The sequence below is a fragment of the Tamandua tetradactyla genome, chromosome 1, assembly GCF_023851605.1.
Source record: "Tamandua tetradactyla isolate mTamTet1 chromosome 1, mTamTet1.pri, whole genome shotgun sequence".
NCBI classification, from domain to species: domain Eukaryota; kingdom Metazoa; phylum Chordata; class Mammalia; order Pilosa; family Myrmecophagidae; genus Tamandua; species Tamandua tetradactyla.
Genome location: NC_135327.1, coordinates 130,336,246 through 130,362,805, shown reverse-complemented (window position 1 = coordinate 130,362,805; position 26,560 = coordinate 130,336,246). Strand labels below are relative to the sequence as shown.

Sequence of the window (26,560 nt, the reverse complement as noted above, 5' to 3'; positions counted from 1 at the left end):
GAGGAGACCTTTGTCCTACCCGTAAATATCTTTCTCCATAAAGCAGCAGAAGTTGGACAGTGTGGAGAGAGAGTACAGCTCCATGTCAGCACATTTGTCTTCAGTTTTAAACTGTGTAGCAGTTATTTGTGGCTCAGCTAAACAAACTTCCAGTCCACCCTAAACCCTAAATTGGACAATATGATCATTACTGTCACCATTTATTTCTGTTTGGAGAACCTCTTGACTCAGAAGCCACAGCCATATTGCTTTCCAGCTGGAGTGCATGGAATATGTACTTAAGCTAACCCTACCTTGACAAACACACAAAGACTTTTTTAAGGAGTCCATCCTAACCCAGGACATTTGCTGACTTGTCATGATAGCATCTCTTAAGGTCTTGCCTGGTTTTACCATAAAGGCTAGGAAACTTTCTAAATCTGCATCCAATTGCAAGAATTTATCAAGATTTCATCCCCATTCTTTAGTGAAACACCATTATCAGCATTGTAAATTCAATCCAGGTCAATACAAATCCAAATACTAGTCAATGTAAGCGAAAATAGTAGTAAATACCTCATCTGTGGTTTCCCAGGGAGTTTTTCTGTCTCACAGAATTCTCACCAAGAGGACCAAAGCTCCTATATTACAGCCAGGTTCCACTAAAAAAAATCTCTGAGACCTTTAACTGTCATCTTGGAATGGATCTAAGTTTGGCGTGAGAGTCTACAGTAGGAGGTGAGCTGTAAGATAGTCCAACTGTTGCCATTCTTTCTTAATATGCATTATGTGTCTGTCACCTCAACTCCTAAGATAATGAGTTCAAGTTAAAATGATTCCCCTGGTTTCTGCCATAATGGTAGTAAATGTCCTTCTTTTCATGTTATGCATGTCTCTGTAACTTGTGTGGAAGAGAGTGGAACATTCTGCCCACAAGAGGACAAATCTTGGTACTAATTGTTACAATCTGATGGATCTGAATGAGATTGGAGAGGAATTCTACCCTACTCCACCCCAGGCCCCAGAGTAGATATGGTAATACTCAGGGTACTCCTGGTATTCAGCCTATGACCACCTACCCAAATGCTCCTCATTAATAGGCATTAATGTGGAGCAGTATATTGACTGATTGACCATACAATTTGGTCAGCACATTTGCTACCAATTTCCATGGACTGCCCTTAAATCCTATTAATCAACCCATGAGGCCCTCATACTTCCTCTTTGAGAAAACTTTGTCTCTGTCAGCATTTAATCCTTAATGCCAAAACTGTAGAGACCAAGAGTTTATCCTGTTTGCAAGCTAACTAGTTATCCTGCCACAGTTTTATTGCTGCTGGCATAAAGGACTTTATGATTCACAGTAATAGCAGTAGCCAGAATATCAGCATGTGCACTGGTTTTGTAAGCTCTAATTCAAAGTGGGTAAGGTGACCCCCTACATAAGCAGTAGGCTCCCTTATAAGAGAAAAGTTTAGGGAATCTGAACCTTTAATAAGAGAAAAGTTTAGGGAATCTGAACCTTTTATACTGGACAGCATGCTGGCCCTCTGTTGCAGAGGGAGAAACTATCTTCCAAGGCTGTGAGCAAATCTGCCCCTTTGTTCCAGAAGGTAACACTATTTCTACTCTCTAAGGCTCTTTGCTGTACAAATATCCTTGAAAAGAAAGTCCAGAACAAAGGCTTGCAAGACATACAAAAACGTAAGAGACTTTTAGTTTCCTGAGCTGCTTAAAGCAGATACCATGAAGTGGGTTAACTTAAACAATAGGAATTTATTAGCTAACAGTGTTGAGGCCAAGAAAATGTCCAAATCAAGGCATCATCAAGGCAATGCTTTGTTCCTAAACACTGGCTGCCGAGATCATTGGCTTCTCTGCCACTTGGCAAGGCACATCGCAGCATTTGCTCATCTCTCCCTTCTCTTACAGATTTTGTTGCTTTCAGCTTCTTGCTTCTGTGGCTTATCTTTCCTCTTTCTTTCTGTATTTATTCCATTTTTTCCCCATCCTGAATCACTTCTTAACTGAAATAGCCTCATCAAAAGATCCTCCAACAATAGATCTACACACACAGGAACGGCTTAGATTTAAGAACATGTTTTTCTGGGACATAAACAGCTTCAAACCACCACAGAGACCCATGGAGAACTGTCTGTTGCCTTTTGTGGGTGGAAGGGAAGAGGCAAAATAAAGGCTAACTCAAGTTTTTACCTTGCACAATTGGGCGGCAATAGGTGCCAGTTGCTCAAATGAGGACAGTTGGAGGAAGGAATCAAGCATTGCTCACGTATTAGTTCTGAGATGCATATTATATATCAAGGTAGGAAATGAATATATAAGCCTAGAAGCCCAGAGGACAGGTCAGAACTGTGGCAACATCGAGTGAGGAAGAATGTTTCAATGAAACCAAAAAGAAAGAAGTGATTAGTTAATGTCAGATATTGCTGGGAAATTGAGAAAGATGAAAACAGAGCAATATAGACTGTTGCTGTAAGGAGAGTCAGATTTATAAATAAATATATACTTGTAATAGTGTGGCTTAATGAAGGCATCTGGACAGTTGAAACTTTGAGACTGATACTTGAGCTTTGTAAAAAAAATTAAAGATTTAAAATTTATAATGGGCATGTTGAATAAATACATTACATACACTATGATGAAAATGCATTTTAGTTCTGCCTCCCATTGTTCCTTTAAAATGTATTTAGCAAAGGCAATCATCCTCCACCTTTGGATGAAAATTTCAGTCAGCTCACTCAAATACCTACTGAGTGTTCATCGTATGCTAGTAACCATCCTGGCACTGGGGATAGAGCAATGTGTGAAAACCTGGTGACTTTAGTGGGCTCTTGAACTTTTTTGCTCTCTCAGGTAACATTCAGTCCAACCATTTTCAGTTGAATGCAGTCTCTATTGAGAAATGAAAATGCATAGTCTTATGTAATTATCAAAACTATGTCTTGATTTTACATTACATTTCATTTCTTTCTGAGGTCTGGCCAGCCTCAGGCTGGAAGCCAGAAGTGGTTGATTTCTCTTCTCTCTTTGCTCACCCTCCCAACCCACCAGCTGCAGTTTTCACTCTTCACTATGTTAAAGAGTAATGAGAAAGAAGTAAGACAGTTTTTATGTGGCCGGATGGCTTTAGGATCTTCTAAATTTACAAATGGTTAAAGACAACATCCCTGGGATGGCTGGAAGATGATTGAAACTGGCTGTCAAGGGTCATTTTCATAGGCTCTTCAGAAGTTCTTTGCTCGCATTCTTCTCCTGCAGGTCCTTGAGTGTTGAGTGAGTTTGCTGGTACTTCTCTAGTTCGAGTTGTCTCTTGTGGCCCCACACTCAGCCCTGGGCATCCAGCTATCCACTCCAACCTCTTTCTGTAAAGGTCTCTGGGCTCCTCCAGACTTAGGTCTATACTAAGTCTACCCAGGATGCCTTTTTATAGTGTGATATATCTTATCCATGCACATCACTCATATATCCTTGGCTTTGATAAATTCTTGGAATAAAGAACTGTCTTAATACAGTAACAAGTCTTTGGGCTCTTCCTTCTCTCTTTGGGCTCTTCCTTCTCTCTTTGGGCTCTTCCTTCTCTCACTTTCTAGACTTCCAAGTTAGGAATCAGACCCCAATCCAGGACATCCTCCTCCTGCAGAAACACCTCAAGCCTTCTGAGAATAGCCACACTGAAGCTTTCCTCACTAGGCTTGAAGCAATAACCCTCCCTTAGGAGATGAGGGTGTGAAACTCAGAGCATAGTATTTTCTAAGATAATCTCATCATACAAGCCTCTCCAGTTCCCTTTCCTTATAATGCCTTAAAGTGTTTAAGGAGTTTCAGGAATTATAGAAATGTTTCTAGAGAAGATTTCTTAGAAAGTTTGCACATTTGGATTTTCTCACCCTCACCATGATATCTGATATTTCTCATATTGACTCCACAGTCAGCACTGAAGAAGGAAGAGTAGTCTGTCAACAATTAGACTTACTATAAATGATAATTGGACTTACTATAAATAATAGTTATAATTCATCAAGGCTTTTATACTATAGAAGAAAATAGTAGCTTCTTCTCCAAGAAGTTGACCAAAGGAAAGAGAGCCTGCAGTTTCAGCCAAGTAGCAGGGCACTAAGTGATTGAGAGAGACAAGAGCTTTGAAAGAATGGAGATGGATTGTGCTTTCAGCCTAAATAAACCTAGGGTTGGAGAATTAAACTACAAGGTGGCCTGATTGGAGCTTTCTAAAGTTACAGGGCTTCTCCAATTAACTTTCCAATCTTCGGCTTTCCTTTATTAGAAAGGAAAGTCAAAGACTTTAGGACACTAGAAATCATGCTATTTGCTAATACAATGCATGGGGAAAAAGGAAAAAGAAATCCAATATTACCCTAGGATCCCAAAGGGCCTCTGAGTAGCTGTGAAAAATGTTCACAAAATTGATGGAAGAATAATTTTCATTTTTCAGTATTGAAAACGATAAAATATGTAGAATTTAATTTGGGATTTCCCAGCAAATCTCTGGGAACTGCAGCCAGGATAATTGACATAAGAAAATATGGAGATTAAAAGCAAGAGAATGAGAAGAAGAGATGTTAAAACCTAGTCCAAGGTATGCTTTTCAGGAGAAGCATAGAGGATAAAATTGATAGGTATATAGAAGCCTAGAGAACAAAAAGATTGAACAATGAGTATCAAGCTTCCACAGAGATGCCAGTGAAATAAATAAAACGGAAGGTACATCAGAATAAAAGTTGATAATGCCCCCCCCCCCCAATAATCAGCAGGGAAACCATTAGCTGTTAGGCAAGCAGAGTTCCCAGCAAGAAAGAGAAATGGAAAAAGCCCATATTTGTTCACAGTGTAACTCTTAAGCCAGATTCACTGATGGATCCCACTTCAATCTAGCCATTGCATCATTGAATATTTAGGATTCTGACTTCAGTGGTTCTGCAGACATCTCTTTATACAAAAAAGAAAAATAAAACAAGAAAATCCATGTGAAGTCTTGGCAAGCATTCAGGAGCACCCCACACAAATGGTGTTTACTTACAAATCCCCAGCAATGTTTCCATGAATACCTCAAACTCAGAAGACCCAATATAGTTACCCTATTGGCTGGGCCAAAAAAAGAACAGAACTGTGGATGATTCCAGGTTTTTCAGGGGTTGGTCTTTTTCGGGGCTTTCTTCAGTTGGTCACTTTCTTGAATTTATAGCTGACACTTACTAGGCAACCTTTTCTTGTAGGTGCAGACGACAACCATGTGCATCTCGGTCAGCCTGAGCGGCTTCGTGGTCCTGGGCTGTTTGTTTGCTCCCAAAGTACACATTATCCTGTTCCAACCCCAGAAGAATGTGGTCACTCACAGACTACACCTCAACAGATTCAGTGTCAGTGGAACTGGGACCACATATTCTCAGTGTAAGTATGGATTTTGACATTGACTCCTTTGTAGGTAATATTGTAGTAGGACCAGGTGGTGAAAGAAGCATTGGACACTGGCAGGAACAGACAACATGTATCCCCATGAATAACCCCAATTTCTTTTTATTAGAGAAATTATAGGTTTAAAAAAATAATGCATAAAAAAACAGGATTAACATATATAGCCTTATTATTAACACCTTTCGTTGGTGTTATTCATTTGTTACAATTGATGAAAGGCATTTTGATAATTGTATTATTAACAAAAGTACATGGCTTAATTTATGGTTCACTATGTGTTATGAAGTTCCATGGATTTTTAAAATTTTATCCTAGTAACATATATACAATCAAAACTTCCCCTTGTAACCACATTCAAATATATAATTCAGTGCCATCAATTACATTCAAAATGTTGTGCTCCCATCACCACCATCTACTACCAAAACTTTTCCATGAACCCACACAGAAACACTGGACAATTTAAGCATTTACTCCTCCATACCCTATATTCTAGTTTCTGACTCTGAGTTTTCTGATTCTAATTATTTTATATCATACAATATCTGAGCTTTTGTATCTGCCTTGTTTAATTCAACATGATGTCTTCAAGGAGCATCCATTTTGTAGCATATATCAGAACTTCATTCCTTTTTATGGTTGAATAATATTCTATTGTATGTATAGACCATATTTGGTTTATCCATTCATTAGTTGACAGACGCTTGGGTTGCTGCCCTCTTTGGCAGTTGTGAATAATGCCACTATGAACACTGGTGTCCAAATATCTGTCTGAGTCCTTGCTTTCAATTTTATTTGATACATGCTTACGAGTAGAATTGCTAGATCATGTGGTAATTTTATACTTAACTTTCTGAGAAACTGCCAAACTGTCTTCCACAGTGGTTACTCCATTTTACATTCCCACCTATACTGAATGAGTATTGCTATTTCTCAACATCTTATAAACACTTGAAATTTTCTGTTTTTTATAGTAGCCATTCTAGTAGTTCTGAAATGATGTCATTGGAGTTTGGAGTTGTATTTCCCTAATGGCTTATGATGTGGGACATCTTTTCATGTGTTTTTTTGCCATTTGTATATCTTCTTTGAAGAAATTTTTATTCAAGTCTTTGCCCATTTTTTAAGTGGGTGGTCTCTTTGCTGTTAAGGGGTAGGATTTCTTAATATATTCTGGCTATGAAATCCTTATTGGACATGTGGTATCCAAATATATTTTATCATTATTCAGGTCGCCTTTTTTACTTTCATGATAAAGTCCTTTGATGCTCAAAAGTTTTTTATTATTAATGAGTTCTCATTCATCTATTTCTTGTTGTGGTTGCTTGTGCTTAAGGGATAAAACCTAAGAAAATACTCCCTACGTTTTAATTTAGGAATTTTATAGCTGTGGTTCTTATAATTAGGTCTTTCATCCATTTTGAATTGATTTTTACACATGAATATCCAGTGTTCCTAGCACCATTTTTTGAAGAGACTGTTCTTTCCCAGTTGTGTAGACTTGGCACCCTTGCCAAAAAGTAGTTGACCATAAGCCTAAGGGTTGTGTTGTGAACTCTTAATTTGATTCCATTGGTCTATGTCTGTTACTGACTTCTAGCTTCATTCTGTTGTGGTTGGAGGAGATACATTGCATGGTTTCAATATGATTGAATTTATTGAGATTTGTTTTGTGACCTTGGTATGGTCTGGAGAATGATCCATATACACTTAAGTAGAATGTGTGTTCTGCTGTTGTTGGGTGAAATGTTCTATCTACTCCTGTTAGGTCTATAGTATCACTCAGTTCTTCTATTTCCTTATTACCTTCTGTCTAGATGTTCTATCCACTATTGAAGGTGGCATATTGAAGTCTCCTACTATTAATGTAGAGCTATCTGTTTCTCCACTCAATATGTCAGTATTTACTTCAGATATTTCAGGGCTCTGTAGTTAGCTGCACATATCTTTCTTTTTTTAAATATTTTTATTGACAAATTATCACGCGCAGTCTGTATGTGCTGTACAATAAATGGCTCACAATATCATCACATAGTTGTGTATTCATTACCATGCACATATCTTTATCACTGTTATGTTTTCTTGTTGAATTGACACCCTTTATTGGTATGTAAAGACTGTCTTTGACCCTTATAACAGTTTTTTACTTAAAGTCTATTTTATCTGTTATTAGTAAAGCTACCCTAGCTCTCTTCTGGTCACCACTTGCATGGTATATTTTTTCCATCTTTCAAACTTTCAGCCTACTTATGTCCTTGAAATTAAGGTGAATCTCTTGTAAATAGCATCTATTTGGGTCATGCTTTTTTATCCATTATGCCAATCTGTCTTTTCACTGGATAATTCAATGTATTTATATTTAAAGTAACCACTGATAATTCAGGACTTTCTTCTGCCATTTTGCTATTTTGTCTTTGTAATTCCTATATCTTTTGACCCACTGTTCATTAATGTCTTTCATATTTTTTATTTTTGTATTATGCCATTTTGAATCCCTTTTTCATTTCTTTCTGAATATATTTTTCAGATATTTTCTTTTTGGTTATCATGGACTTAAAATTTAGCATCCTAAATCTATAACATTCATATTTTATTTGATACCAACCTAATTTCAATAGCATACACATACATTATTCCTTTACCCCTCTGGCCCCAATTTTTTTTGTTTTGTTTGGTGCTTGTTATAAATTATATACTTTGTATATTGTATGTCCAAAACCATAGATTTATCATTACTTTTTTATGCATTTGCCTTTTTAACACCTGTAAGAAATAAGAAGTTGAGTTTTATACCACAAAATACCATACAACAGTACTGGCATTTATAATCACCCATATGGTTACATTTACCAAAAGGTCTTTATTTCTTCATGCTGTTTTTTTTTTCACATGGGCAGACACCAGAAATTGAACCCAGGTCTCCAGCATGGCAGGCGAGAATTCTGCCTGCTGAGCCACTATCACACCGCCCTCTTCACAATGTTTTGATACACTATCTAATGTCTTTTGCTTTTATTCTGAAGAATTTCCTTTAGCATTGCTTACAGGGAAGGTCTAGTGGTAATGAATGCCTTCAGCTTTTTGGGAATGTCCCCACCTGTCCCTCTTTTTTTTTTTTTTTTTGCATTGGCAGGCACCGAGACTTGAACCCGGGTCTCCGGCACAGCAGGCAAGAATTCTGCCACCAAGCCACCATCCCACTGCCCTGTCCCTCATTTTTGAAAGTCTTGCCAGATACAAAATTCTTGGTTGGCAATTGTTTTCTTTCACCACTTTAGATATCTCATACCATTGCCTTTTTTTGCCTCCATTTTATCTGATAAAAAATTGACACTTATTCTCATTAAAATTTGCTTGTGTGTAACTTGTTTTCTCTTGTAGCTTCAGAACTCTTTCCTTGTCCTTGACTAGGGCCATTTGATTACTACATGTGGGCATGTTTCTCTTTGAGTTTATCTTTCTTGGGGTTTTGGGGGGGTTTTGTCAATGTGCATATTCTTTTGTAAATTTGGTAAATTTTCTGCCATGATTTCTTTGAATATTCCTTCTGCCCCTTTCTTCTCCTCCTTCCGGGACTACCACAGTGTGCTTGATGGTGTCTCACAGGTCCCTTAGGCTCTGTCCAGTCTTTTTTTTTTAATCTTTTTTCTTTCTGCTCCTCAGCCTGAATCATTTCAATTGTCTTGTCTTCGAGAACACTGATTCTTTCTTCTGCCACCTCCAATCTACTGTTGGAACCCTCTAGGGAATTTTTTGCTTTAGTTATTGTTTTCTTCAACTCTACTGTTTCTGTTTGGTCCCTATTGAGAATCGCAAAATATTCCCATATGGTTCATTCATTATTTTCCTCATATCTTTCAGTTTTTTCTCCATTAGTGTTTGCCTTTATCTACTCAAGCATATTGAGGATCATTTTTTAATAGTCTTTGTCCAGTATGTCCAACACCTACTCCTCTTTGTTGATGGTTTATGGATTCTTATCTTGTTCATTTGGATGGGCCATCATTTCCTGTTTCTTTGTCTTGTAATCTTTTGTTGCACACTGTACATTTTAATATTTTAAAAGAGTTAACTCTAGGATGTAGTTCCTGAATTATCTGTTCCTTAAGTTTGGGTCCAGCTAGATGAGACAGAGATTTCCTTGAATCCCAGGAGCTAATCAAATAAACAAACCAAAGCACAATGTACCTTTCACAGTCTTTGCAAATTGTCCCTGCTTTGACTGGAGGTGTCCTGTAGGGTTTAGCCCTTCTATAAGGAAGGACAACCTGAGGCAAATGGGAAGCACAAAGTTCTCTCCTTTATATCTGAGCCTGAGAGAACCACGGAGCCTGCTTCTTCTCTGGGCTTGTATTTGTTGTTTGCCTTAGGAATTCCCCCATTTACAGTTTACTGGAGTTTAAGTGAACATCTGCATCCTTTTGAAATAGACTCCCTCCTGGGTGCTCTGTGGTGTGACCTTATGCAGGTAGTCCTTTGCCCTAGGCCACTTCAATTTATTGTTTCTCACACTGTCCCAGCTGTCTACAAGCCACTTCTCTGTTCTCAGGAAAACTCTGTTTGGGTGAGCCTGAGATACATTCCCTGGCTCAGTCCTTCAAGCTTTCAAGTGATAGATTGGCACTGACAGACATGCATCAAGTATGCATGCAGGGGTCACTTTGCCCCCTCTGGAACAGGGCCATGGACCCACAGTGGGAGCTAATCTGGCTCGATCACACATTACTTTAGGGAGCTACCAGCAAGGGCAACAGGAGATTCTTCTATGTCTTTTGAAGCTGCCTTTTCTTGAGTCTGTGTTTGCCCAATTAATGCAGCCCTTTAACTGCTTTCTATAGTTTTGAAAAAGATTACAATCCTTAAGATTTTTCTGCTACCTTTACCCAGAGGGGTTGGAATAATGGCCACCGTGAGATCCCAGCAGTCAGATGTAGCTAATCAAAAGTAGTGGTCAACAGTCAGACCACACAATGGAGTCTGGAGGACTAGATTTTTATGTCCCACCCTTCCACCAGCAAGCTGCACCAGGAGTCTGACTGCAGTCCCCATTGCTATCCGCCATGGGGCTGGGGGATGAGGGATTGTAGCAGCTGCAGAGAGAGTCAGATTTACTGGTGTTTGCTGCAATTTACCAGCCTCTTACACCTCCTCCTCCCTTGATGCTGCCCAGTGTTCAGGTAGACTCCAGAGAGTCAAAATTTCTGATTCAAACAGTTCTTGCAGTTCAGTAGTTATTCTGATGGAGGGGCTGTTTCCAGGGGCATTTTTCTCTGCCATCTTTCCCCAATCCTTTTGTAATTCAATTTTAATAAATAATGATTCAGTCTTGTATGCCAAGTACTTTGCTAGGTGCTGGGGATACGGTGGTGAGCAAAAGAGTCAATTTTTTTTCCTTTGGGGGCCCCTGTGGTCTGAGAAGAAAGACATTTAATCATACATGCAATTAAGATTTTCCACCACGTTGTGGAATAAGAGAACCAATCTGTAGTCCTGACTCTACAGCCAGTTCCATAGGTAACAGTGAGCAAGTCATTCAGGTGTTCCCTGCCTCAGTTCATCATTGGATGAGAGGGTTGGACTAGATTGGTGCTCTGTAAAGCATGTTCTGTGCCACACTGGTGCTGAAGGTGCTTCATGAAAATTAAAAGGGAAAATAATCAGATGAGATGGAAAATGCTACATCCTAAATGTCCCCTTGGAAATTCATAAAACTAATAGCATGTTGAAGGTTTCGAAAATCTGTACAGCAAGGAAATTTGTTGAACTTTGTTATTCCCAACATTTTTTAAGAAAAGTATTTGACCACAATGAAACCAACTGTCACCTCCCAGAGCACTCCTTGGAAATGCTGGAATAGCTTTCCTTCCTCCTTCAGTGGCACAGTGTGTTTTCAGCTGAGACTTGGATGAAGAGGCAGTGTGAACTTAAAGATATCATATGTTCCCAGTCCAAAATTCTTTTTCCTACTGGCCTGCAAATGTCTGTAAACTATTCTAAAAGAATAATTTATTTAAGTTTTTAGAGTTCTTTAAAACATAAATGTACCTGAAAGGGATATCCTTTTAGGCCAGTTTCAGCTAATCTTTGGTATGGAATGGGAGAAGTTCACTGACAGAAGGATGAGGAGGGAAGAAAGAAAGTGCAACCTGCAAATGGGAGGGGGCTAAAAGCGACAGAGACAAATGACTACTTCACAGTTTTGCCTCTAGTCAATTAGAAAGGATACTTCAAAATAGCTCGGGATCACAGGGGTGAGCAATTGCATTAGTGTCCCAATTTCTCCAACCAACTACAAAATTTAACAGGGCAGCCTTCCCCCAGCAAACAAAGGGAAGACTGACAGGCTGACAGCGTGTATTCAGTGCTGCATTATATACACTGCTCCTCTTTAGGGATTTGGTATAGGAGCTGGGACATTACTGTCCTTCCAGCTATATACCCAGGTGTCACACTGGTCAAGTCCCAAAGCATGGTAGGAAATATGAAATATTTTCCTTGGCTCTTATAGAAACAAGTGTGCTTATTCTGCAGCCTTATAGTAATAGCCACCAAGTTCAGACAAGAAAGAATGGGCCATAATTCATTTAAAAAATAACAATAATTACAATAGCTAACAAGAACTGTCATTTATTGAGTGTTTTTTATGTGCTGGGAATTGTGCTAAATACTTCATACATATATATGCATGTGTGAGTATATATGCATATGTATATACTATATCTTATTTATTCTCATAAATCTTTGAGGTAATGAAACCACCCAGTGTTACACTTATTTAAAGTGGGAGAACCAAACTTTACAGCCAGTTCTTCTGATTTCAGTCAGTGCATCTAACCCCTGCTATCCCAGTTAGGAAGCTAGGAGAGTTCACATGATACCTGGTGCAAGGCAGCCTTTACAGAAAGAACAGATCATTAGGGTAGTTAAAAAGAAAGGTTACCCTTAGGCTCTGAGCAAAAATAATCTTGTTGATAGCTCAGAACTCACAGCTCTTGGTTGTTATTGGAACAGTTTAGTAAGGACAAAATCCACAAGTCTTCCCCAAATATTATACAAAATCTTATATCCAAAACATAATAGTTTAGAAATGATTGCATTTTCCACACATGTGCTAGGAATTAATAAATGCCTGAAGGGAAATAAGGGCTCTTCACTCAATCAGTTCCCTCTTCAGAATTACAGAAATATCCATTTACAAAAACAAGTGTACTGTATCCACAAGAGGCCTGCTTAAGCTGGTGCTGAGTATTCTCATCTAGTAGTGGTTAATGGTTAATACTTGAAGGTAGCATTCCCTGCCCAACATTTATGCAGTATGGTATTACTAAATGAAACTGTAAGTAAATTTTCTCTCTTTAAAAAGGTTTAAGTGCAGACCTCATTACTTCAGTGACTTCCCCCTAACTCCAGTTTCATGAAGTGGTGTTACCTCACAAAGTGAAGAATTTATATGACATCTCTAGACATTTCAAAGTGTATAAATAAAAAATATGTTAATCTATTATTCATATTTATATATCTTTTACTCAAAGTAGTTTTTATATTTGTGGGCTCATTTTATCCTCATGATAATGCTGTAAGGTGGAGATTACTAGCTATCACAAGTTCCATTTTACAAATTGGAGAATTAAAGTTGCTTACACAAAAATATAAAATTATTTGAGTCAAGGGTTGACCCTGGATTTCCTAACTTAAATGATTAATTTCTGTCCCATTTTAATAAATTGGAACTACTGTCATGAAGTTTGTCCATTCATTAAATGCCTGAGTACCTTCTATACAGCAAAAATTTCCAGGTGCTGTGTACACAGTGTTAAATAAAACTGAGTTATTGGCCCTACAAAACTTAGGGCTGTGTTTTACAGACTGTAGATTATAGTCCATTAATGGGTCATGAAATCAATTTAGTATGTATTGACCAGTATTTATAACAGGAAAATACACTAGAAAATATTAGGATGCATCCCATGTCATGAGGGTAAATAGCATTTCATGGAACTTGTGCCAAAGTTATATGTATGTGTGTAAAATGTGTTTGTATGACAAACAGCAGTCAAAGAAGTTTGAAAGTCACTGGTCAGTGGGATCTAGTGTTATGAATGAAAATGTTGCTAACCGACTGTAGTGAGAATTTAAGCAACTCATTTAAATAGTAGTGCTATTTCCCTATAATCTATATTCAGCTCAATTTATATGCATTTCCACTCTAAGTACTGAGAACTATGTTGCTTTACAAACCAAGAAAAATCTTTAAATTGCTTTTAGTTTATCAGGTAAAGCATATTTTTTACTTAGGTTGAACATAATTTATGTTCTTCTGCTAAGTGTTATGCAGGAATTTTAAGCCACTGGTTTTATTTCCTGATTTCCTGAAGTGAAAACAAAATCTTTTGTATGAATGAGAGTGATTATAGCACCAGATTTAATCATCTAGTCCTGTATAAAAAAGACTTCCCCCAAATTTACAGGCTTAAAACAACTCCTTTCTTATATGTCATAATTTTGTGAGCCAGGAGTTCAGGCAGGAATTAGCTGAACTGTTGTTCTGCTCCACAAGGGATTAACTGGGATCATTCTGCGTTGTTCAGCTGAGACTGGGCTTCTGAAGGGCTCCCAATGTGGAGGGTCCACTTTTATGTCTGGTGTCTTGGTGGAAAACCTTTCTATGTGGGCTCCCAGAGCATGTTCCATACGAGAGGAAGCAGAAACTAGCCTGGCCAGGAAAAGGCACATTGACACCACTGTACACTGTACCAGGATCACTGTACAGAGTCACTGATGCCATACTTATCGATCGGAGCTATGACATGGCCCTCCCATAGCAAGGGGAGAGACATAGACCCCAGCTCTCAAAGAATTTGTGCCTTTTTTTTATTATACCAGACTCACCCTCCAAGTTCCAACTATTCCAGCGTGCCATTCTTATGAGGATCACAGTGACTCCACACTCAACCCTCTGCAATGCCAGGAAGTCACCCAGGCTGGAAGGTACAGCCACATTAATTCCCAATTAATTCTCTGGCCAGAGGGCAAGAGAGTAACTGAAATACCACATCATTTTGGAGCCTGGTGGACTTTGATGGCAGCTAAGATGGGTGATAATGGAAAGCATATTGGTATGAGGTTTTTAAAACTGAGCATTTACTTCAGAAGGATGGAAAAGCATGGCCAGATACAGAAGCAGACATAGAAGTAATAACACAGTTAAGGACATCTTGGAAAATTCACCCTTTGAGAAATGCTTACATATCACTATGTGCAAAACAGAACTAACTTTTAAGTTACATCTGAGTAACTATGCACAGTGGAAGTCAGAATAATAAAAATAATAAGAGAAAAGTTAATGTTATATAAGTATACACATGGGCCAGTGGTTCCCAAATATCTATGCACAAAAGAAAAAAAAAAAAAAAAAAACCTCTCTGAAATGAAGATTCCCAGACTCCACCGCTAGGTATTCTGAGTCAAGTGATCAGGGGCAAAGGCCAGACATCTGGTTTGTAGCAGATACCCTAGATGGTTCAATGGAAGTAGTCCACGAAAATCATGTTAAGACCCCCTGCATTAACCATCTTTATCTACTTCATCCACTGGTACCAGTACCGTGCAGGGAGGTCCTCTTAGGTACCCCCCCAAGGTGGAAATAGACACTGGGTTTAGAGAGGAAGTAGCATTCCGAGCTGCCACCCTTTGTCTCATGATGCCAAAGGCCATGTCCCCATAAAGTTATTTCCCCAGCTGGTTCTGGAACACTCTGTTAGGTATTCCACATGCAGAAGTACCTCACTTATCTTTGGCCCCTCAGAAATCATTTACTAAAGGTGAAAATGCTCCTTCCAGCACAGTGTAACTCAGAGACTGAAATCCTAGATTCATGCTGAGATGCTACTCCCATACTCACATACATTAGCAAACATCCTTTGTATTTGGATGAGAAAGAATAGAAGACATTTCTCTTTTTTCAGCTTTAGGAGAAAAGGGGCTTCTCAGAGCTAGTTCTCAAGAACATGTAATCAAAACATAACCTGGGAATGTAAGGGGAACTGCATAATTTCCCTTGGAACATGTAATCAGAACATAACCTGGGAATGTAAGGGGAAGGAGACAAGCTGGATGTACCCATGTGATTATGCAGCAAAAATAGGGATTTTTTTTTTCCCTATAGGAGCCCGAGACCCAGGTTCAATTCCTGGTGCCTGCCCATGCAAAAACCAACAACAACAACAGAAAACCCTATAGGATATGTGCGAGTCAGAATGCTTAGGACATGAATATTGTTCTGTATCAGCATAGACTGGGGGAGAGGTGAGAAATGGAGTGTGTCCAATAGTCTTCAGGGCTATTATGTACTCACACTTGGTCCTAGGGGGATGTTTATTTCTCTCGCTCACAGTGATTATTCAAATGTATGTCTGTCATTACCGTTAAGATGAGCCAAGAGGCTTCTGTTAACTAATGATGCCAGCATTTGCGTCCCTGAGGAGCTGAAGGCATATGGAGATTGATGTCCTCTGCCAAAACCTTATTCAGAAAGTCTCTCATCTAGGTTGTAATATGCGAATTGCTCAGTTCTTAGGATTATTCTTCACTACAAGGCATTTTCATATTATAAGAAGAAAACAGCCTTCCAGAGTAAGAGAAAGTATAGTTTTCCATGGAGCAGCAGAAAATAAGCAAATGAGGACCAGACCTGGCTGCAGTGGCCAGGTCTTTGGAGATACCTACTTATCAGGGTCACTGTTGAAGTCTGAATATGACTTTACAAAAGAAAAGATGCCACATAATAGCCAAGTTTTTTCTCTACTGTGCAAGTCCAAAAAAAGACATACTATGTTTGCACTGTAAGTTCAGGATGTCCCATAACAGCACTGTACTGGCCTAGCCAGGCAAATTAGCAAGTTATTTAGCAACATCAACAGAATTGATGGTTTTCCTCGCCACAGGCATAATTATATTATAAACATAAATCCTCACTGGACAATGCAGGAGGCATCTAGAGTATTCAGCAAGTTAAGCCCTCTGCTTCCAAGCAGAATACTCCTAAAGCATCCAAATCCGACAGGTGCCAATCCCCTTTGGAAAAGAAAATCACAACATTCCTAAGAACCTCATTCCATTCCCTTTCACACCCTTCCTTGTTGCAGATGGGAGAATAGCAAGTCTCTAGCTATAATAGGTAACCCTACGTACACTAGAGAATTGATACTTAATACCTCTCCTTCTCCTATGTTAACATTTCCATTGTATTAGTCTCACAACTGCTTTTTTCCAACCCTTGAATTATTTTCTCTTTCCCTCTTAAGATTTCCCATGTTCTCCCCAACCATATATAGCCCACTTTCTTTAACAACAGTCACATCAAAGAGTAGAGCTGGAAGGGACTCTAGGGACCATTTATTCTAATAAATTTATGTTTAGGTGAGAAAACTGGGACTCTGTCTACTAGACACTTTAAGGAATTTGACAACTGAAGTCATAGATAAAATTCCAACAGCTTACTATATAGCACCTCTGGCCTCTCTGGGTTTTCTGCCTTGGCTCAGTTATGATAGCCATCTCAGAAGACTATTCTGACAATGAGAACTTAAGCCTCTGCAAATTCAGTGATTTGATTTTACTAAGTTAAATGCTTTCCCTTCAGTCCCACACCTTACAGCATCTTGTTTCATCAGCATGGTTGCAGATTGTGTTCCTCTCAAAATCCTTCTGTCTGGGAATCAACAGCATAAATCATGTCCCTCTAACACTGCAGTGGTCCAAAGCTGCACGTAGGGAAGGCGTGATCTTCCAGTGGGACTACCCCCAAGCACTCTCAGAAAAGGAGGTATGAGGAGGACAAGAAAAATTTTAGAGGTAAATGGCTAAATGAACTGCCCTCATCTAAATGGTGCTTTAAAAACCAGAATCACAAATTAAATTACTTTGTATAATTGTTCCACACCCCATTCCCTGTACATATGAATAAAATGTAAACTCAGCCTAGAAGTCGTCCTTAAACCAGAGAATTCAATTTTGTATGAAAGATACTTATAGTTATATGCATTTTCATGTGACTCCAAATGTATTAAATGCCTATGGGAACATAGTACTATGCTCAGAATTATTGTGAATACATATTTTTTTGAAAAATCAAATAGGTATATAATCAAATACTTGCCAGACACTGATTTCAGATGAATCAATACCTTAAAACAGAGCAAGCAAAGAATCAATTTATTGAACTCTAGTTCTAGCTTTTACTTCTCTTTCATTTTGTTTAAATGAAATTCTCTAGAGGACATCTGTAAATGGAAAGATTCGTGTGCCTTTAGCAGGAAGATCCCTGCCCATATGCAAGGGAAAAAAAAGGTGTCCGCTCTACTTTCCCTAATTTCAGAGGCTTTAGGAGGGGTCCCTATTACCAAGTAAATGTGACCAATTTAATGGGTAATTCACTCATTCATTGAAGAAACTTTTAGGCCAAGACTCATCTCTAGGCACTGGGGATGTAGTAAAGAACGAAACAAATTGCTTTCAGAGTGTTTGCTTTTGAACAAGAGACAGGGAGAACACAGCCAAATCAGTCATATATTTTGAGTGGTGATAAACAATATGGAGAAAATAATGTGGGGCACTGACAAATAAGGTATACTGGAGGTGGAGAGGGTTACTGTTTCTATAGGGTAGTCAGAGAAGGCTTAAACAGAGAGAAGCATGAAGGAAACAAGTGAGCGAGCCATGCAGATATCTCAGGGAAAGACATTCTAAGCAGAATAAACAGCAAATGCAGACCTGAAATTGAGAGAACAGAAAGAGGACAGCGTGGCTAGAGGGAAATGAACAAAGGGAAAAGTGGGAGGAGGGGAAACAGAGGGAATAGATAGCATAGAATTTTGGAGGTCATTGTAAGGATTTTTGCTTTCCTAATAAGGGAGATGGGAAATCACTGGAAGGTTTTCAACAAAGGGGTAGCATGACCTGACTCTACAAGCATCATTTGGCTGTGTGGCAGAATACAACAGAGAGAGCAGGCAGAGAGATCATTTAGGAAGCTACTGCTTAGTCCAGATGTTAGTGGCTAGCCCAGGGCCCTACCAGTGGAAGCTGGTAAAGTGCTCAGATGCTGTATACAGTTTGAAAGTGAAGCTAACAGGATTTGCTCCACTAGAAAAGAGAACTTAATGCCTGACATTTTATTAGAGAGTTTAACACGTTTAATCATAGGCATAGTAGCAAATGCTGCTAATACTAGTGGTCTGAGCCTTGGGATGAATTTGTTTCTGATCCTTGCATCAAAACACATTTAGAAGGAAAAAGGAGGAACTAGAGATTTTGGGCAACTAAGAGGAGGCAAGAAGAATGCTAATGGGTAGAATAGCATGCAAAATTATTCAATAATTTAATTTATCAATTATTTACTGGAAATCCACTGAGACAGGGAAGAAAAAAAGATGGAAAAGGTGGCAAGAAGCGACAAAACTACAGTAAGGCAGTTAGTTGAGGATCAAGTAGAATTTCTGTTAATAAGGTAATTAAGTTGTATCATGGGTTATTAAAAAGGTACATAACAGATCATCTCTTCTCATTCCATGAACCTTGTTTCACAAGAAATGAATCACTGAATGGAGAGGTCTTTGCTTTTCTACATTCCTTACTCCAGATATGAAAACAAAATCTTGGGTTTATAAATTTTATCACACATTTTAATGAATATGATTCCATCTTAAATCTGGTAACAGTTTGAGACCATTGCTTGCCCCCCTTAGAATCTGGCCCCTACTTCTTAATAATGAATTATTTCAATTTTTCACTGTGAAAGTTTTGACATATATATTCTGGCTACCAAACCAGTGACTAGTAATGTCATCATGTGCCCAGATGACATAAATCAATCACTAAATGAACTTTTAGAATAGAACCAAGAAACACTAGCACTAGTATAAATTAAGGTAATGAGTAAGAAATGGGCTTAACAACAAAGCAGGAGGAAATGCAGCAAACAACTGGTGGAAACTGGATTCCATGATCATGACTTTAAAATATCTAAAAAAGCAGATATCCTGGGAAAAATTTTTTGGGGTCACCAGGAGCAAGGAAACAGAACAGATGGGGGCAAACTGGAATGCCTGTTCTGTTTAAATGTTTGTTTTCTTTCCCTGAGTCTGATGTATTACACTGTTATAGTAACACACTGATTCTCAGGAGCCAAGTCTCAACCACTAAACTGACTAATAAACTTGGCATCCATAAGAATCTATTAAATGAATGTGGTTAGCATTGATTGAGAGCCCCAGATACCTGAACAAATAAAGTCATTTTCTCCAAAGCCGGGCCAGCCTGTGCATTCCTGGTAGAAGAGAAATGGATTTCAGAGAGAGAGATAAAGCTGCCACTTGACTGCATTGATTTCCAATGCCTCGCTGAATTGTGAAGCAAAATATCCCTTTTGAAAGGTGTGAATTGCTCTTTTGTGATCAATGGTGGAGCATATTTGGTCTTTGTCACCTAACTTCAGTTTTCACTTCTAATGTCCTAAGCATCACCTTAATCTAGAGTAACTAATAGCTGCCAATCTCCTAAACCACAGGAAAACCAAAAATAGAACTGCATGCCTCATTTGTGACAGAAAGGAAGATTATAGAAATCTCCTTAACCGCACTTAAGAAAATGGGCTAAATTTACACCGTTAAAAATCTCATGAGAATTTCATTAGAATAATAGCAAAAGCTCATCACAAACACACACAAAAATTACAATACTTTGCTTTTCCACATATTTTATTACCTTGGGGAATAACAGATGGGCTGGTATAGGAGGCATATGTAAAATATTTATGAAAGGCAAAGTAATTGAGATAGTAAACTCATAAAACAATAATTTCCTCTACTATATTCAGCAGCATGTACAAAAATGAGAATATTTTTTTACATAATAAAAGTGTATTGGCAACAGCTACAGATGAAACAGTAAAAGAGAAGAAAAAAATACAAGTTACAGTTCCCTTCAATATGTTAAAAAGTGTTTAGGGAAAAAAATAGCTGCAGAAAGAGTCTTGTATTTCTTTATAAGACAGCCTTGAATTTGTACTATCTTCCTCCCCTTTTAGACATTCTGACATAGGGCATTCCGTTTCATGTCCCTATGAAGCAGGTAGATGACTCAAAGCTATGCTGTAAACTTCCATAATGATGTTCATGGGGTGTACAGTAGATTATTTTAAACTAGAACTTGAGAATTTTCCATGAAGCTAACCTTTGCAGCCCTATAGTTCTTACCTAGCTAGTCAAAATACACTGAATTTAAAAGAATTAGAATGCAGAGTGTAAGAATACACTTCAAAGAGCAGCATTACATCAAGTTCCACAGTAGCGTGGGGGAACATCAGAGTAGGTTTCTGATATAATCCTAAGGGATGCAGGAAGAGAGGATATTAGACTAGTCCAAGGAAGACAGAAAGGGGTATTAGCACATCAGTCCCTTGTTCTCTTAGACTTACTCCCATGACACATCCTTCCTTCTCAATCTCTGAAAATGAAAACTTGCCCAGAAATAATAAAACTTGATCCTGGAAAAGATAAAAAGATTAGTCAAAATGTCAAAAGCAGAATGTCTGCCATGGGGAGCTCACAGCCTGAGCCAGTTCACAGAGGCAACTGATGGTCGTTGCCACAGTGTGACTTGAGGGGCAGAAAACGCCCACCTGTTCTAAAAGAAGACTGCCTACAGGCTTCACATGCCCTGGTCGTTTCTTCAGGTTAAAAGGTTTTCTTCTTGAAACTTCCACTGGTTCCCATTTTCTGTGAAATGCAAACATTTGTACAGTCATTTAGAAAATATGTAAGAGGGCCTGTTCCGTGACCAGCACTAGGGATAAAATAATGAAAAAGACAAGCAAAATGCCTGCATATTTTCTAGTCAAGAGTGAAAAATATACAAACACACACATACCCCCAACCACAAAAAAGCAAGAAATGATCAGGAAGCAACAAATGGGTTAGAATTAAAATTGGGTGGTGGTGTGAGAGAGTAACAGGCTGGCTACTTTTTACATTAGGTGGCCTGATGACATCCTTTCTGAGGAGGTGACCTTTTAGATGTAGATGACAGGAAGGAGCCAGACATACGATGATCAGGGAAAAGAGTACACCTGGCAGAAGCAATGGCTATTTGCAAAGACCAGAGTTTGGAAACAGATCTGTTGTGAATGAGGACAAAAACAAAAAAGGGAAGAAGAAAATGTGGAATGAGGTGAATGCGGAGAGACAGGAATGGTCCAAAAGGCATGGGATTTTTGAATCAGAGTAAGGAGTTAGAACTCAAACGGAAGCTTTTGGAGGCTTGTAGGTAGGTGAATGACATAATTTGACTTAATTTAAAAAGGTGTTCTCGGGCGGACAAAGGTGGCTCAGTGGCAGAGCTCTCACCTGCCATGCCGGAGACCAGGGTTCAATTCCTTGTGCCTATCCATGTAAGAAACAAGCACATTTTTAAACAGGTGTTCTCACTACAGTGAAGCAAATGTATTGCAGGGAGGCAGGAATGGGAATAGTGATACCAGAGGCATGGCTATTGTATTAGTCAAGAGGAAGATAATGGTGGTTGGGCCTAGGGTGGTCGATGCAGAGAGGAAAGGAGCTGGATATGGAGATAGAGTTGATTGGACCTGAATGTGGGTTTGATATGGGGGGAAGGATGTAAAGGAATAAAAGCTAAATTTTAGGTTTCTTTGTGGATAATCCTCTGAGTGGTGAGACTAATCACTGAGGTAAGGAAGGGGAACTGGTTAGGGAATCAAGAGTTCTGCTTTGGCCCCATGATTTTGCAATGTCTATTAAACATCCTTGTGGAGAGGTCTATAGGCTGCTGGATACAAGGGTTGTCGAAAGAGCCCAAGTTGGACAGCCTGTAGGACTCTCTTAGATTTCCAGTGAATTGTGGTTTGAAATTCACTTCATCTTGTTTTTTTCTCTTACCTTACCTACCTTTGATGAAAGTGGGAATTAGAGAAAGTATATGAAAATACTTGGAAAGAATAAAGTCCTCACATATGGAATTATCACTGTCTCTTTCCATCAAATGTTTATCTGGCACTCATTGTGTTAAAATTTCTTCATTGTAGAAGTGTCAAGAAACGTAAATGATGCAATGCTGGCTATAAAAGATGTTGTAGCTATTAATGTGCTCGAATTCTAAAGAATATTGAATCTGACCCTAAAAATAATAAAGGAAAAAAACCTCCAAAAGAGTAAACATGTCACATGACTCCACTGTACCAGTAGGCAGCCACAAAGACATGGATTATTTTATGGATTTTCTCAAATACCTAGCCAAGTAAGCAATGCGTACTTCAGGGGATGGAGTTTGCCTGGTTGTGCATCTGCTGTAAGACTTCAGTACCCCAAATATGGTAAATGCTCCCCCACTGAATGCCATAAAATCTTAAATTTCATAATTAGTTACTCTTTCATGTTTAAATAAATTTTTTTGCAGAATGCAAATTTATAGGGCAAGACTATCTCCATTATCAGGAATGAACATGTTAGCATGAAATTATCTGATTATTAACCAAGAGACATGCCCTTAAAGAATGGGACAGTTGAAAGGTCCATTTGATCTGGACTGTGGTTTGTGAGGTAACCTAGAGGATAAGCTTCTGCTGGGCAGAGTATGTTGAGATGGACAGCCAAGGGATGGGCCACAGAGAGCCATAAAAGGTAGCATAAAGACACTTCTTTGAATAATTCACTTGGCTGTATGTTTTCATCCAAAGAGAACTGGGCTTCCTGATTTTGTCATCATTCAATGAAGAGAAGAGGCATTAAGAATGAAAGAGATAACTTGTCTGTATCCAGATTTCTCAAAAAAAAACAAGATGAGATTGTGGGAAGATGGGGTAGGATGCTCCAGAAATCCGTCCCTCCACTAAAACAGCTATTAAACAGGCAGGAGCTATCTGTATCAACTATTTGAAACTCTGGAGTCCAGTAGGACACTGCGCAGCATCCAGAGAAAAACAGAAGTAAAAAACTGATAAATTATGTTGAATAACCATACAGTAACTTGCTCTCTCCACTTGTTAGGTACAATCACCCATCCACTTGCAGCAGGCAAAAGTGGGGTCTAGCCCCTAGTATAGCTTGCTTGTGCCAGAAAGGACATAAAAATCCAGTTCTCCAAGATCCCAGGCAGGAGGGGTTGGAGGGGGGGGGGCGGGGACAGAGGGGGATAATGATGCAGCCCAATTGTGGATCAAAGCTTTTGATTAGCTACTTCACAGACTGGAGGCCCATCTCTGAGGGAAGCCATTGTTGAACTCTACCCCAACAAAGATGACAGAGGAGACTTAAAGATGGTATGCTTCCTCACAGCTGGAGAAGCCAGTTGAAGGACTACATATGCTGGGAAGATGCTAGTGATGAAAGCCAACTCCTTCCTGGTCTTCTCCCTCATTCCCTCCCCAGGACAGTTTGAGGCTGTGGCACTTTGTGGGTCCCTGGCTTTGTTTGGGAGGGGAAAGACATTCCTCTCCAGAGTACCCCTTCCCAGAATTTGTCTACCAGGCAAAAGCAGCTTGAGACAATGAAAGCATTGTAAGAAACAAGAGAGACCTATGCCTGGCATAGGGGCATACCTGCTCTAAATACTGCAGTGGACTACCCTGCAGAGGGAGATGGTCTGTTTCCTGGGAAGTAGAGGAGGCATTCTAACTCCTGTTAACAGGGGAACTTCTAAGGCCACTAGCATGCCCAAGCTCAGAGCAAGACACGGGCCCAGAAAAGCAGGGATGACACTGAACTTTGTATTCACCTTAGGCTGACCTTTCTGATAGGAGGGCTGAACTCTTAAGGAGAGCACTAGTAAATGCAAAGCCAAATTTGCAAAGAGAGTGGAAAGTGTTTTTCCTTAGGTTTTCTATGTTTTATCAGTTCATGACACTCAAGAAAATCTCTGTCATTTCACTAGCTAGATTCAAATTTGAGAGACAAGCATCTTGGGAGATAAGTTCCAGAGTCAACTGTTTAAAATATTAAAATGTTACCGTGTGCAACAGAAGATACAAGAAAACTGAGAAGCAGGAAGTGATGACCTATCCAAAAAGGAAGAGAAAAAAATCCAAAAAACATCCACATAGAAGTCCAGATTGTGGAATACTGGACAAAAACTTTAAAAAAATGATCTTCAGTTTGCTCGAGCTGCTGAAAAAAAATAGAACAAACTAAAGGATATCAGGAAAACAAAGAATAAAGAATATGAGAATCTCAATACTGAGATAGGAATTTTAAAAAGGAAACCCAACAGAACTACTCGTTGAAGACCACAACTGAAATGAAAAATTCCCAGTAGGATTTCAACAGTAGATCAGATCAGGCAGAAGAAAGAATCATGAACTCAAAGACAAGGTGATTGAAATGAGTCAGGCTGTGGAACAGAATGAAAAAAGAATTATAAAAGGCAAAAATAGCATAAAAAAACCTCAGAGAAACCGACAAGCATACCAATATATGCAGTAAGGGTCCACGGAGAAGTAAAAAGAGAGGAAGGGATAGAAAGAATATTCAAATAAATAATGACAAAAAAACTTCCCAAGCTTAGAAAAGACATGAATATAGACCTCCAAGAGGCCCAGAAGAACCTAAAACAAGTAAAACTTGAAGAAAAATATACCATCACATACTGATCAAACTGTTGAATGCAAAAGCCAAGGAGAGAATTCAGGTTGCAAGAAAAGAGCAATGTGTATGTAAAAGGGGGTCCCAACTAGATGGTGTCAGTTTCTCATCAGAAACCATGGAAGCAAGAAGGCAGTGGGTTGAAATATTTAAAGTACTGACAGAAAAACAAATGTCAACCAACAATTATATTTGACAAGACTTTCTTTCAAAACTGAGGGAGAGATTAAGACATTCCCAAGTAAACAAAGCTGACAGAGTTAATTACCACTAGACCTGAGTTACAAACAATGCTAGAACTGAAACGGAAGGAAACTAGACAGGGAATAAAAGCAGCATAAAGAAATAAAGATCTCCAATAAAGGTAGCCATAGGAATAACTATAAATGCCAGTACTATCAAATTGTATTTTTTGACATGTAATTCCACTTCTTACTTTTGATGGTGCTTAAAATAAAAAAGCATGAAAAATAATGATAAATCTATGATTTTGCATATATAATGTACAAAGATATAATCTGTATTAAGTACAAAAAAGGTGGAGAGATGGAGAGGTATGGGAACAGTGTAGCATGTATATGCTATTGAAGTCACATTGGTGTCAAATAAAATATGATTGTTAAAGATTTGAGATATTACCTTTTAACCCCATGGTAACCACAAGGAAAATATATCCATATAGAAATGAGAAGGAAACTGAATATATGATAAAAAAAATCATATAAATATGAAAATAGGCATCAACTGAAGAACTAATGAACAAAAAAGGATATAAGACACGTAAGGACTAAATAGCAAAATGGCAGAAGAAAATCCTGCATTATCAGTAGTGACTTTAAATGTAAATGGATAAATTCTCCAGTCAAAAAGAAGATTGACTGAATGGATTTTTTAAAAACACACAGCCCAAGTATATGTGGTTTACAAGAGACTCACCTTAAATTCAAAGACTTCGGTAAGTTGAACATTTCAAAAGATGGGAAAAAATATATACCATGCAAGTAGTAACCAAAAGAGACCTGGGTAGCTATACGAAATATCAGATAAAACAGGCTTTAAGTAAAAAACTATTATGAAGGACAAAGATGATCATTATTTACTCTTAGAGGGGTCAACTCAACAGGAAACTGTGACAACTATAAATATATATGCACCTAAGAGCAGAGCCCCAAATATATTAAACAAATATTGACAACTTTGAGAGGAGAAATAGATGGTTCTGTATTAATAGTAGGAAACTTTAATACATCACTTTCGATAACAGAACATCTAGACAGAAGATCAATAAGGAAGTAATAGGACTTGAATGATTCCTAAACCAACCAACTAGACCTAACAGACATATGTAGAACACTTCACCCAACAACAATAGAAATACACATTCTACTCAAATGCATATGGATCATTCTCTGAGATACGCCATACCCTAGGTCACAAAACAAGTCTCAGTACATTGAGCTATTCTGAAATCATGCAATGTA

At 38.5% G+C, this 26,560-nt stretch overlaps 1 protein-coding gene across 2 annotated transcripts in view; it reads left to right on the top strand.

Annotated features, from left to right (window-relative positions):
- GRM3 (glutamate metabotropic receptor 3) overlaps positions 1-26,560 on the top strand; it is a 131,581-nt gene that overhangs the window by 100,012 nt on the left and 5,009 nt on the right. For both annotated transcript variants that reach the window (XM_077150818.1, XM_077150902.1), the window contains one exon: positions 5,232-5,406. In XM_077150818.1, the coding sequence (XP_077006933.1) occupies positions 5,232-5,406 (175 nt within the window). The remainder of the gene's footprint in view (positions 1-5,231; positions 5,407-26,560) is intronic.